General features: G+C 37.2%; 1 protein-coding gene across 3 annotated transcripts in view; it reads right to left on the reverse strand.

The window, feature by feature from the left end:
- SHROOM2 (shroom family member 2) overlaps nt 1-14,638 on the reverse strand; it is a 290,675-nt gene that overhangs the window by 11,198 nt on the left and 264,839 nt on the right. For all 3 annotated transcript variants that reach the window (XM_033948357.1, XM_033948356.1, XM_033948358.1), the window contains one exon: nt 1,237-1,420. In XM_033948357.1, the coding sequence (XP_033804248.1) occupies nt 1,237-1,420 (184 nt within the window). The remainder of the gene's footprint in view (nt 1-1,236; nt 1,421-14,638) is intronic.

Here is a 14,638-nt window from a genome sequence, read left to right on the forward strand (position 1 = left end):
TGGGCGAGCTTAGGCAGTTCTACGTGCCTCCCTAGGCTTGCAAAAATACCTACAATATAGGCAACCCATCTCGGGGTGGTTTTTCTTAAAACGTGCGTCCTGATTGGTTGGTTCGACAGCAGTAGAACATTTACCGTTGCCTACAATTGGAACGCCATTTATAGAATTTGCCACTGTATGTCTAAAAATATAGTAGCCTTGGGCTGACCACTGCTGCCTCCACATTTGGGAACAGAGACAGACGAGGTGGTCAGCCTCTTGTAGGTGGAAGGAGGCCCTTCCAACTCCTTCCTCCCATGTCCAAGGAAAAATTAAATAAAAGATTATCGTTATCCAGTTTCTAGGTGAAACCTCCAGTTTTTCTGGTGAGTATAAATCTGTGTGAAAGAGAAGCCTTTAGGAGGTAAATAAAACTAGCAGACACGTGAACAAGCTTTTAAGGACCAGGCTGACTAATAAGGGGGGATGAAAAGCTGTGACTGGTAATGATAACTCTATGCCCTTGTGCTCCAAATATATTTTATTGTTTTATCCTAGAGCGAATAAACTTACCTCTTGCAAAACACTATGAAGTACATCTAACTATCTCCTTTTCTTAGGTAACCCAATATTTGCAGAGACAGCAACGTAAAATTATATTTCTATTTTAGACAGGTCAATTCTTCATTTAATGGAATTCTTTTCTTTTGATATATTGTATTGTAAACCACCTTGCTATGGCGATATATCAAATTTTAATAAACAAACATTTGGCCATGATTTGAGCAATGGAATCCATGCTTCTTGGTGGCAGAATGGTTTATGGACACAAATCTCCACACCAGTGACATAGTGAGAGTGAGATGTGCCCAGGGTGGTGGCACCCCACCTCCATCCTTACACATTCCTTCCCCACCCATTCCCCCCCAACTGTCACGAGTGCATGCCACTTCCCTTCCCCAGTACCACTGTAAAATTCATGGCATGAGCAGCAACCCCCAACCTGCTGTTGGGGTTCTCTCCCTGATATCACTTCCTAGGTGTGGGTCCAGGAAGTGATGTCAGAAGAAGAGCTGACGCAGGCGCAAGAGCAGATTAGGGGTTGCTGCTTGCTGCTAGGAACGTTAGAGGTATGAGGAAAGGAAGCAGTGAGGGGGGGAAGGAGCGGGAGGGAGGGTGCCGCGCCCTTATCAAGACGGCGCCCAGGGTAGTCCCCCCCATACACATCACCGCTCCTCACTGAAAGGAGCTATTTACCTTCTTTTCTGAAAGATCATGATCTAATTCTTCTTCAGAATCCTCCTCGGCCTGCTGCTGCTGTTGCTGCTGCTGCTGTAAGTCCTTCATTTTAATAAGGAGCTCAGCCTTGGGGGCGGATGTGCTGTAGTAGGCAGAGCTGGTTGTCAGGGAGATTGCTGAAGGCATGCTTTGCTCTTCTTTCCTGGTAGAGAATCAGAATATTTACTTCCTAATCAGCATACAAATATGTCTTTCCTACATTTAACACACAATAATAGAGGGGGGATGGAACTGTACATATCAACCAAGGATAAAATAAATATTTATTAAAAAGTCAATAGAAATATCTTTTATCAAATACAATCTGTGTTGCAGACTCGACGCGGTTCTTGTTTCGGCACAGGTGCCTGCCTCAGGGGTACAAAAACTATCTGAGGGACAAACATTAACAAATACTGATAATGACAAATATCAGTATCATGGTGAGTTAAAATCATATAAACAGAGATATAAACCATAAAAATGAGGTAGCACTATGGGCTTCTTTTACAAAGCTGCGCTAGCGGTTTTAACATATGCACCGGATTAGCGCGCACTACCTGGAAATCTACCGCCTGCTCCAAAGGAGGCGGTAGAGGCTTGCACGTGCGGCAATTTAACACACACTATTCTGCGCGTTAATGCCCTAGCGCGGCTTTGTAATATATATATATATATATATATAAAGATATTGTAAATATATATATTTCTCTGTGCATAAAGAGAATCAGATGACAACAAAGTGATGAAACAGAAGTGTATAAATATGTATATTGAAGCTGTGACAAATGTTATATCAAAACATCAACTTCTTCTTTCTTATTTTAATGTCTTTTCTACTTTTCTTATTAGACAGGAGTGTCTACCTTATCTCACTAATATATCAGATATCTTCTCTCGACAAAAGTGATATACTGCATATCTCTCTAACGCAAATCATATATTATGGCTGACCTACATGTCTTTTCCTTTAATGTGAATGGCCTGAATCATCCCATTAAAAGAAAAAAGATATCCAATTATGTGTCCAATAAACATCCAGACATAATTTTATTACAAGAAACCCACCTCCCATCTGCTGCCGCCACGAAATTTCAACTAAAGGGATACTCTGCTCATATATACTCCCCTGCGACTTATCAAAAGAAAAATGGTGTTTCAATCTTTCTTAAAGATAAACTCTCTCCCATTATTCATTCAATTAAAACAGACACAGAGGGAAGATGGTGTCTGGTACATGCTGCGTTGCACTCAATAGACTTTGTTCTTCTCAATATTTATGGCCCGGTTAAAGATCACCCGGATTTTTTTAGAGACATTCAACTAGCACTAATTGAATTCAGTTCTTGTTCTCTGATATTGGGTGGAGATTTTAACCAAATCCAAGACTTATATATTGACAGATCTTCTTCCTGTAAACCATCCAAGACCAAGTCTTTCACAGCTCTACAGGCCCTAAAAGATGCTTTCTCCCTTGTAGATCCTTGGCGACTACTTCACCCGAAAGGTAGAGAATATTCACATTTTTCACCACCGCATAATACATACTCGAGAATTGATTTCTTTCTTATATCCTCCTCTCTCATTCATGACCTTACTAATACTAGTATACATCCAATCTCCCTTACGGACCATGCTGCCATTTCTTTATATATTTCTATTTCGGCTCCACGTAATGAATCTCCTTCTTGGAGACTAAACAACGCCTTACTCTTGGATGAAGAAACTGTTGAAAAAATCAACTCATTTACATTAGAATTCTTCGAAAATAACTCTAAAGATCCTGAAGTTTGTCCTTCCATAATCTGGGAAGCTTATAAAGCAACCCTTAGAGGTGAATTGATAAAAATTGCCTCTTGGAAAAAAAAACAGTCCATGAAAAAAGAAAAAGAATTAGAAAACGCTATTAAAACATTAGAAATACAACATATGTCTAATCACTTACATGACCCAACTATTCTCCATCATATCCAAAAACTTAAATATGAATATAATACTTTAGTTTCATGCACAGCCAGACGAGATATCTTCATTTCCAATTCTGGTCATTATATGGGAGATAATCTTATGGGTCGTCCACTGGCCAGATACCTTAAAATTAAATCCAAAAGATTACATATCACATCTATCCAAAATTCATTAGGACAATTAGTCAAAACCAGATCTTCAATTTCTTCTCAATTTGAAAATTTTTATACTTCATTATATAAGTCTGAAGTTGTGGCTCCTGAATCAGATATAGACTCTTTTCTTTCCTCCTTATCTCACCCGACCATATCGGAGCCTGTTAAATTAGAACTAGATTCTCCGATAACCATAACAGAAATAGAAACTGCTATATCTTCCCTACCGACTGGAAAAGCCCCAGGTCCGGATGGTTTTACTAACGAATTTTATAAACTATTTCGAAACATCTTAGCTCCTCATCTCCTTACATACTATGATTTCCTCCACTCCTCTCCAGATAAACAATTTAATTTCACAGAAGCCACCATCGTTGTAATCCCTAAACCTGACAGAGACGCTACCTTGGTCAAAAACTTCCGTCCCATCTCTCTCCTTAACTTAGATTATAAAATAATGGCAAAGTTACTTGCATTAAGACTCACCAAAGTGATTCCACATCTTATACACAAAGACCAAACGGGATTTATTAAACAAAGATATATAGGAGATAACCTACGACTTTTTCACCACGTGAATGCACATGCTAAAACATTGACAGACCCAATAATAGGCCTAGCTATAGACGCTGAAAAAGCCTTTGATCGAGTGGAGTGGTCTTTTCTTTTCAGTGTCCTAAAATGGTATAACTTTGGATCATTTTTCACGAAATGGATAAAAACATTATATTATAGTCCTAATGCTCGTATTCTAATTAATAACTCTTTATCCAATAAATTTCCCCTTCACAGAGGCACTAGACAGGGCTGTCCTCTCTCACCACTATTGTTCAATTTAGTGTTGGAGCCTCTTCTCTCTGCTATTCGACAATGCCCGCTAATTAATGGTATTCCCTCCCCTGATAGAGACTTCAAACTAGCAGCATATGCTGATGATGTATTAATTTTTCTAAGGAACCCTCAATCTTCTCTCCCTCATCTTATACATATCATCAAACAATATTCTAGCTTCTCAGGATATTCTGTAAACTGGGAGAAATCAGAAATCTTTCCTCTGAACAATAACATTCTTCAATCAGACTTGGCTAATTTTCCATTCACATGGTCAAATGAAGCTGTGAAATATTTAGGGATTTTAATACACAAAGATCCAGTCTTTGCTCAAGATCTTAATATATCCAAAATCAAAAATTTAGTTCTTAACACTACATCTAGGTGGTCTCCACTTTATTTGTCTTGGTGGGGTAGAATATCATCCATCAAAATGACCCTAGCACCTCAAATTAATTACATCCTCTCAATGCTTCCTCTTTTATGCCAGAAATCATTTTTCCATTGGCTAAATAAGAAGCTATCTGAATTTATATGGAACAAGAAAAAACCCCAAATTGCTCTAGCCAAGCTGAAGGCCTCTAAAATTAACGGTGGTCTTAACTTTCCAGATTTCTACCACTACTATATTGCTTCATTAACTAAATATGGAGCTTACTGGGTCAATGACTCCTTCTCTCAAGACCCTCCTAATTGGTATGAAATGGAATGTTTTCTATGCAAACCTTTACACATCTCTTGCCTATTAACGATACCAATACCCAGACATTTGAGAAAATACTCTCTTTTGAATTCAACGCAGCATGCTCTCCATCATTTAGATAAAATAGCTGATATCTCAATTAGTGTTAGCCCATTCATGTCCCTTTGGAACAATCCCAATATCCAAAACCAAGGCAAATCCCTTTCATGGAAACGGTGGCAACGGACAGGTATATGGTTTGTTCATCAATTATATACTCTTAATAAACTAATCCCTTTTGATATACTTTGCTCCACATACCTACTAACATCCTCTGCTTATTCACAATGGATCATACTCAGTGAAATACTGTCTTCTGTACAGATACAATATGACTTCATATCTTCTAAAAATACTATTTACCATTGGTCTTTACGGTCTCTATCAAAAGGGAAAGCTATATCTTTTTTTTATAATATTCTAAGAGACCAATCCTTCACTTTCTCATATCATGCTATGAAACACTGGGATAATATAATAACCATTCCACTTTCTGACATTGACTGGGAACTCTTTTGGTCTTCAACAAATCGCCCACTTTTATCTTCTAGAGTTTCACAGTCAATGCTCTTTGTAATGTGGAATGCAATATGGACCCCATTTCGTAAGTGGAAAGCCAAATTAAAACAAGATTCTATCTGCTGGAACTGTTTGAAAGAGGAAGGAACTCTTGATCATATGTTCTTCCATTGTACTCTGGTCCGTTCTTTTTGGTCCAAAATCTGGAATACCATACAATCTATCACCAACTGCTCAGAAGAGATTTCTATGGACATTATAATCCTTCGATCTCAACACCCCTGTTTCGCGCAATCAAATTGTCCTCCTAAACTTATTGATACCATGTTTGTGACTGCTCTCATGCATATTCTGAAAAATTGGAAATCATCTTCGTTATTAGATTATACTTTTTGGTGGAACTCTCTATGTATGTACCACAGATTTGAATCATATGCATATGAAAATAAAATTTCACTCCATAAATCCATGAATTGGAAAAACAAAAAATCACCCTGGTCATTTTTAGATTCATATGTACATTCTACTATGTAGACACTCCTGTCTTCTCCTCTCTTTAAAAATTATATATATATATATTTTTTTTTCTTTCTCTCTTCTTTTTTCCTCTCTCTTTCAATTTTTACTTTGTCCTATTTCACTTTCTATTGTCATACATCACCACAAACAAATCCAAAAACAACTCTGAGCTTTTCTTAATAATATGGGCCTTTATAATTAACTGTATATTAATGCAAAATGTTATACTACTTTTATGTATTTGAATTGCTCCTTGTATTTTTTAAAATACTGAATAAAATTTATTGAACTAAAAAAAAAAAAACAAAGAAAAAAAAAAAAAAAAAAAAAAAAAACATCAAGTGTTGAAAATATGTTGAATGAATGTGAATGAATAAAATGATGTGAAATAATGCAATGGTAGGTAGAAATCTGTAACCTTACCCAGTGGGTGGCAGTCTTGTATTCACATTTATTGCAAAACTTGTGAAATGACGCTGAGATATAGAAGAAAAATATGATGTGGGTAACCCCCCCCCCAAAAAAAAAAAAAAAAAAAAAGGAAAAGGAAAGAAACAACTGAGAGAAGTCCTCCAAATGAGAAGCGAAACTTTAAACACCAAATTAAATGAAAAGGATATGGACAATACAAGCCCATGCACCAAAAAGTTCAAAACTTTGCCACAGAGCAGTTTATCACAAACACATGTAAAGGGAACTGGTAGAAGGAAGAAAATCAATAGGACACTGTGTTACCTGAGTACAAATGATATCACAAGGATAGAGTAAATCAAATTTGAGGGGAGGGGGTTGTGCTATATGTTAAAATAGAGAATTAAATCAAACAAAATAAACATTCTGCATGACACAGCAGTGTGAAATCCTTATGGATAGAAATTCCATGTGTGAAGGGAAGGAATATACAGGTAGGGTTATACTACCGTTTCCCGGAACAGAATGAGCAGACAGATGAAGAAATGTTTTCAGAGATCAGGAAAGCTGGCAAATTGGGCAAAAGTATAATGGGTGATTTCAATTACCCCAGCAATGACTGGATAAAGGTTACATCAAGGTGTTCTAGGGAGGTAAAATTCCTAGACATCATAAATAACTGCTTCTTGGAGCAACTGGTCCATTAACCGAAAAGGGGGGGGGGGGACTATTTTAGATTTAGCCCTTAGTGGACTGCTGGGCATAGTATGGGAGGTAATTGTTTTGGATCCATTGAGAAACAGTGATCATAAAATGATCAAATTTGAGCTGATATCTGAAGTGACATCGCTAAAGAAATCTACTGTAGCGGCATTTAATTTTCAAAACAGTGACTACGATAAAATTAGAAACATGGTTAAAAAGAAGCTAAAAGGATCAGTAGTAAAGGTTAGGACTGTAAACCAGGTGTAGACATTATTTAAAAATACCACTGTGAAAGCCCAGACCAGATGTATTCTATGTATTAACAAAGGCGTAAAGAAGAGGAAATGAGAGCTGGCATGGCTAAAAGGTGAAGTAAAAGAGGCTATTAGAGGGAAACCCCCCCCCCCCCGTCCTTTAAAGAATGGAAAAAGGATCCAAATGAAGAAAATAAGAAGATACTTAAGCATTGGCAAGGTAGATTCCCAACATTGATAAAGAAAGCTAAAAAAGAATACAAAGAGAAACTTGCTAAAGAGGCAAAAGCTCATAGTAACAATTTTTTAGCTCCATCAGATAAGGATCAAACGAAGCACTCAGGGAGGATAAGGTCATAACAGAGAGATGGAATGAATTCTTTGCTTTGGTCTTTATGGAAGAAGATGTAAGAGATCTACCTGAACTGGAAATGGTTTTCAAGGGTGATGTGGAGGAACTGAAAAAAAAAATCTCAATGAACCTGGAAGATGTACTATGCCGAATTGACAAGTTATAGAGTGATAAATCACCTGGACTGGATGGTATACATCCCGGGGTACTGAAAGAACTCCAATATGAAATTGCTGATCTGTAACCTGTCACTAAAATAATCTGTAATACCTGAAGATTGGAGGATGGCCAATGTTACACCGATTTTTAAAAAGGGGTCCAGGGGAGATCAGTGAAATTACAGACTGGTAAGCCTGACTTCAGTGCCGGGTAAAACAGTGGAAACTATAATAAAAAATAAAATTGTGGAATACGTAGATAAACATGATTTAATGGGGCAGAGTCAGCATGAGTTCAGCCAAGGGAGATCTTGCCTCACCAATCTGCTTGACTTCTTTAGAGGTATGAATGAACATGTGGATAAAAGTGAGCCAGTTGATATAGTGTATCTAGATTTTCAGAAAGCTTTTAACAAAGTTCCTCATGAAAAGCTACTGAGAAAATTAAAGAGTCATGGGATTTGAGGTAATTTTTACTTCTGGATTAGGAATTGGTTATCGGAGAGAAAACAGAGAATAGGGTTAAATGTCCATTTTTTTAAAGGAATAAGGTAAGTAGTGGAGTGCTGCAGAGATCAGTTCTGGGACAGGTGCTATTTAACTTATTATAAATTATCTGGAAATTGGAATGAGTGAGGTGATTAAATTTGAAAATGACACTAAATTGCTCAAAGTAGTTAAAACACATACAGACTGTAAAAAATTGCAGGCAGACCTTAGGAAATTGGACAACTGGGTGTCCAAATGGCACATAAAATTTAATGTGGACAAATGCAATGTGATGCATATTGGAAAAAATAACACAAATCATAGTTACCAGAGGCTAGGGTCCACCTTGTAAGTCAGCACCCAAGAAAAAGATCTGGGTGTCATTCGAAAGACTATGGTTGAAATCAGGGAGCAGTGAAGGGAGATTGAATTGGAGACTAAAAGTAAATGAATACAAAAAACTAATAACCAAAAAAAACGCACTAACTCTTACGCCCAAAAATTGGCTCACCGAACACTAATAGTTGAAATCTCTTTAAACTAGTCAACAATCTTTATGATATTCAGGCCTTTACCTGTTCTACCTCAAATCTTTTGATCTTGAGATGCGGTTTGCGCCCAGCTTAAAGTTTGATGGGATCACTTTACACCCTGAGGCAGCAGATATGTGAAACTCTGGCCATCGTTGGTGTACCGATCAACAAATTAGATAAGTGGATATTTCCTCTATCTTTTGCACAACAGCCCTGCTTCAAGTTGACTACTATTGGGAGTCGGTCTGGAGGTTTTTTTGCCAGTGAGGTGTTCGCCTGACCACCTTGGACCACCATTGTGGTGGTGGAAGGGTTCCAGTCTGAGGCTTTTTCCTCCAGTCATTTAAAACTCCCTTTATTGAAACTGCAGCAGCACTGAGTTTTGTGACATTATATTGCATTGGTGAAAGTGTTTGTTCTAACATTAATAGCTTTTCACATTTCCGAGTTGTTTTTTGCTACCTCAGATCCCCCACCATCTGCAGATGCTCTGGCCGAATTTTTTTAACAACAAAATCAATAACTTGAGATCCAAACTAATGGGCGTCACGACCAACCGTCTGAACTACCCAGCTGCCCAATATGAACGCAGGGTAGATATGTCATGGAACAATTTTACTATTCCATCCTGGCAGCAATTCTGCAAATTTTACATTAAATATGCTGATTCCTATTGTAGATTAGACTGCTGTCCTCCAAATATTATGAAAGTCGCTCCAGTCACTTTTAAAGCCAAGCTATACAATTGGCTTTCCTCTCTATTACTAACCAGTACATTTCCTGAGGATCTAGGCCAGATTCTGATCACACCGATCGTAAAAAAATCATAAGGAATCTATCCAGTTGACATCAAATTACAGACCTATTGTGAGCACCCCCTTATTCATTAAGCTGATGGAAGGCTTGGTCAACCAGGAATAAGTTAAATATCTGGACAAATTTAGCATTCTACAAGACAATCAGTCAGGTTTTCAATTGGGGTTTAGCACAGAAACAGTCATTGCATCATTGCTAGATTTCCTTCATACCTTATTCAGTCAAGGCACAAGCGCATTAGTTCTGCAATTAGACTTAAGCAGCGCCTTCGATTTGGTCGACCATGCTATTCTGATTGACTGTTTGGAGACAATTGGTCTTTAAGGCAATGTGTTAAAATGGTTTCAGGGTTTTTTGAGCAAACGATCATACCAAGTCTATAGTGATAATAAACAATCCTGCAGCTGGGTAAACTCTTGTGGAGTTCCGCAGGGCTCTCCCCTTTCTCCTACATTATTCAACATTTACCTTGCCTCATTGGGGAACCTACTGCAAAGCTTAAAAGTTAAATTTTACATCTACGCAGATGATATCACCATAGTTATTCCCCTTACTGCCCTGTCTTCTGAGACAAAGAATCAACTATCATCCATATTAAAGCAAATTGAATTATGGATGATCGACTTTAAATTGAAAAACTCAGACAAAACCAAATTTTTCTTGGCAAGCCCGAATGGTAAAATTAAAGACTCATCAATTTTCTTGAATGGTCAGGTCTTCCCCATCGTCTATTCCATAAAAAATTCTGGGAGTGACTCTGGACCGTCACACAGATTTACTGGTTAGAAATAATAATAATTTATTTCTTATATACTGCTATATCGTGAAGTTCAAAGCGGTTTACAGTAAAGATACATTTTTACAGTACATGGGATACAAACGGTTTACAATAAAGATACATTTTGTCAGTACATAGGATACAAGTGGTTTACAATAAAGATACATTTTGTCAGGACGTGTTATACAAGGGGAGAGAGGGTAAGAGTTAGTCTCAAATCTAGAATTGGGGAGGCGAGGTAGAGAAGAGTGCCGTAGCGAGGAAGAGGAGGTTGGTCATTTAGAATTTGTTAAACAATCGAGTTTTCAGGGATTTTCTAAAGCCTGTGTATGTAGTGGCCTCAAGTATGGGTTTTCCAAGCCAAGTGTTCAGCCTAGCTGCCTGGAAAGATAACATTCTATCTAAAATTTTTTTGTATTGGTAAGATTTCAGGGAGGGGTAATTAAATAGTGCTTCTCGACACTAAGGAAACTCAGAACCATCAGAAAATACTTTGATGCAGCATCATTCCGTTTATTGGTCCAATCTTCCATCTTGAGCATGCTCGATTACTGCAACATCATTTACTTGGGATCCTTCAAAAAAACCCTTCAAAGACTCCGAGTTATCCAAAACTTGGCAGTTCGACTGATATTTGGGCTGAAGAAATGGGAACACATAAGCCCCTATTATCAAAAACTTCACTGGCTGCCCCTGGAAGCACGAGTTTTGTTTAAATTTTTTTGCCTCTGTTTTAAATCAATATTTGGCCTGGCCACCACATACTTGGTGTCTCAATTTAATCTGGATATTTCTATTCGGCCCACACGTAAAATTCATCGGTTCACCTATCCAACAATAAAGGCCTGCTACTACAAAAGATTTCTGGACAGAACTCTCGCCTTTCAGGCAGGTAAATGGAACGATTGGCTGGGTAACATCATCCCGCATTCCTCATCCTACTTTAATTTTAGAAAATCAGTAAAAATGAATTTGTTTAACCGATTTGCAACCTAAGAAATTTTTTAGATTTTCACTTCTTCCATTCTGTAAGCTTGTATTAGATGTCTTTGTATAGTGCTGATTTCCAGCACCTCTTGTTAACTGCTTCGAACTATCATGTCTTGTATTCGATGACTTTATACTGTGACCACTTCGCTGATTGTCCAGCACTTCTTGTTGTAAACCACCTAGAACTTTCATGGCTTTGGCGGTATATAAGAATAAAATTATTATTGTTATTATTATTATTGTAGACAATACGTTGAAACGTTCTGCCCAATGTACGGCACCGACCAAAAAAGCAAACAAGATGCTAGGAATAATTAGAAAAATGATGGTAAACAAGACTAAGAATGTTATAATAACTCTATATCGCTCCATGGTGCAACCTCATCTTGAGTATTGTGCTATATTCTGATCGCGTTATCTCAAAAAAGTTGTAGCAGAACTAGAAAAAGTTCAAAAAAGAGTGACCAAGATGATAAAGGGGATGGAACTCCTCTTGTATAAGGAAAGACTAAAGAGGTTAGGGCTCTTCAGTATTGAAAAGAGACAGCTAAGGGAGAAATGATTGATATCTACAAAATCCTGAGTTGTGTAGAATGGGTACATGTGGATCGATTCTTTACGTCAATAAAAATGACAAAGACCAGGGGATACTCAAAGTTACAGGGAGATACTTTTAAAACTTATAGGAGGAAATATTTTTTCACTTGGAAAAAAATTAAGCTCTGGATCAAAATTGCCAAAGAATGTAGTAAGAATGGTTAACATAGCTGGTTTTAAAAAAGGTTTGAACAAGTTCCTGGAGGAAAAGTCCATAGTCACCTATTGAGACAGAAATGGGGGAAGCCACTGCATGCCCTGAATTGGTAGCAAGGAATGTTGCTACTATTTAGGGTTTTTGTCAACTTGTAATCTGGAGTGGCCACCGTGAAGAAGGGATTCTGGCCTTGATGGACCACTGATCAGAACCAGTAAGGCTATTCTTATGACTATCGATTTATACTTGTAGTTTGTACTACCCAATGCAAAGTGCTGTGGAAACCTTTTGCACTAAAAGTCATTACCAAAAAATGAAGTCAATGTTCAGTAACAGAGCTGCACATTCATTAATATATCTTAAAAATTTCAATGCATGACAATTCAACTTAATGTGCATTAACCCTCTTTCTTCCTCCCCTCTTAAAGTCAATCAATTTGTACCTTTGCTTAATCTTTGTAAACCGCATAGAACTTCACGGTATTGCGGTATATAAGCTGTTATTATTATTATTATTAATAACTAGCGCTAATTCATAGGTTACGCTGATTAGTGCAGGGTTTCCCAAATTGATCCTAGAGTTTCAGGATATCCATAATGAATATGCATTAAAGAGATTTCCATGCAATGGCAGTAGTATATACAAATCAATCTCATGCATATTTATTATGGATATCCTGAAAACCTGACTGGCAAAAGGGTACCTCCAGGACTGACTCGGGAAACAGTGGATCTGTTTCAGTTGTAATAAAAAAGGTAGAGAAGGGTGACAAAAATGATAAAAGGGATGGAATGATTTGCTAATGAAGAAAGGCTAAAGCAACTAGGGCTTTTCAGTTTGGAGAAGAGACTGTTCAAGGACAATATGATAGAGGTCTATAAAATAGTGAGTAAAGTGGAAAGGGTGTATGTGAATCGCTTGTTTACTTTTTCCAAAAATACTATGGCAAATGAGGCTCTAATGCCTGATGCAGTTTTTAGTAATAGTTTTTATGTTGACTCACATTCCCCTTTTAATGTGTTTTTGATGTTTGCTATTTATAAATTAAACTCTATGGGTTTCCATTTGGGTTTTCTTAATTTTAATATTGATTTTATTGTATGTTTTTATGGTTATAGTAGTTGTTGATTACATATTTTATTACATTACATTTGGTGACAAATTTCACTACATTATATTTGTTGATAAATTTAATTATCAACATAGCTGCATTGTTCAATATTTAATCATTAACCTACGTATTGATGACATATATGTATTTTTAAGTTTTTTTACCTCATGTACATGAATCATTCTTCATTTTTACTTTATTCATAATTTTTTATGTATGTATTTCATATGATGCTTTTGATGTTTTTTATATGTCCGTATACTTACTTATATACTCCTGAGGAAGGCCTGTTGGCCAAAACATGTGCATGTCGAGTCATTGAGTCGTTGGATGTATTTTTATGTCATTGGATGAATAAAGATTCCTATATTATCAGATGCATTGGAGGACACTTTCATTTGTGGTGTAAATTAAAACTTTCAAGAGATTGTAAGCTCTACTGAGCGGGGACTATCTAACAAAACAGACAAATAGAACAAGTAGGGGGATCAGGGAGTTTCTCAGGCATGGGTGCTCTACAAGTGAGTGGGGGTTAGGAGTTAAAAGCAACCTCAAAAAAGTGGCCTTTTAGCCTGGAATGGAGCTCGACATACTGACTCAGGCAGTCTGTTCCAGATGGTATGGTGCAGCAAGAGAGTCTGGAGTTAGCAGTAGAGGAGAAGAGTATGGATAAGAGAGACTTGCCCAATAAACAGGATTTCTAGGGAGAAGTATAGGGAGGGATAAGAGAGGAAAGATTCTGAGGAGCTGCAAAGTGAATGCACTTATAAGTCTATACTAACTTTATATAGTTACTTAACTGGTTAGCAGACTGAATATTGCCACTAATTTGCTAGATTGCTGCTTCGCCCAAACTGTATCCCTAAGCTCACTGGTTAAGGGATGGTCAGTTAGTGGGAATATTCAGCGGTACTGTCCAGTTAAGTGCCATTGAATAACCCCACTTAACCCCAACCAAACAATTTAAATAACCAGGATCCTCTCCTGGCTGTTTAAATCACTTTGAATATGTATTCCTCAGGCACATCTGAACTGTTTTATTATTTATCTGAATCCAAGTCATTAATGTCTCTCTCCTTCACAATGATCTCCTTTTGCTCCTGAAAGAAAAGATTGGGCTATGCAGTGTGTCCAAGAAGACAAAATTAAAAACAAAACAACTTTAGTGGCTTTCTTCATCTGACTTTATCTCACAATCCATCTACAAACTAGTTTCCTGTTATTCCTTCCAACTTTCATTGAAAGACAGTAGTACGAAAGAATATGACATAGAAGAAAAGTTGCTATTGAGGCAA

Source organism: Geotrypetes seraphini, chromosome 6 (assembly GCF_902459505.1).
Source record: "Geotrypetes seraphini chromosome 6, aGeoSer1.1, whole genome shotgun sequence".
NCBI classification, from domain to species: domain Eukaryota; kingdom Metazoa; phylum Chordata; class Amphibia; order Gymnophiona; family Dermophiidae; genus Geotrypetes; species Geotrypetes seraphini.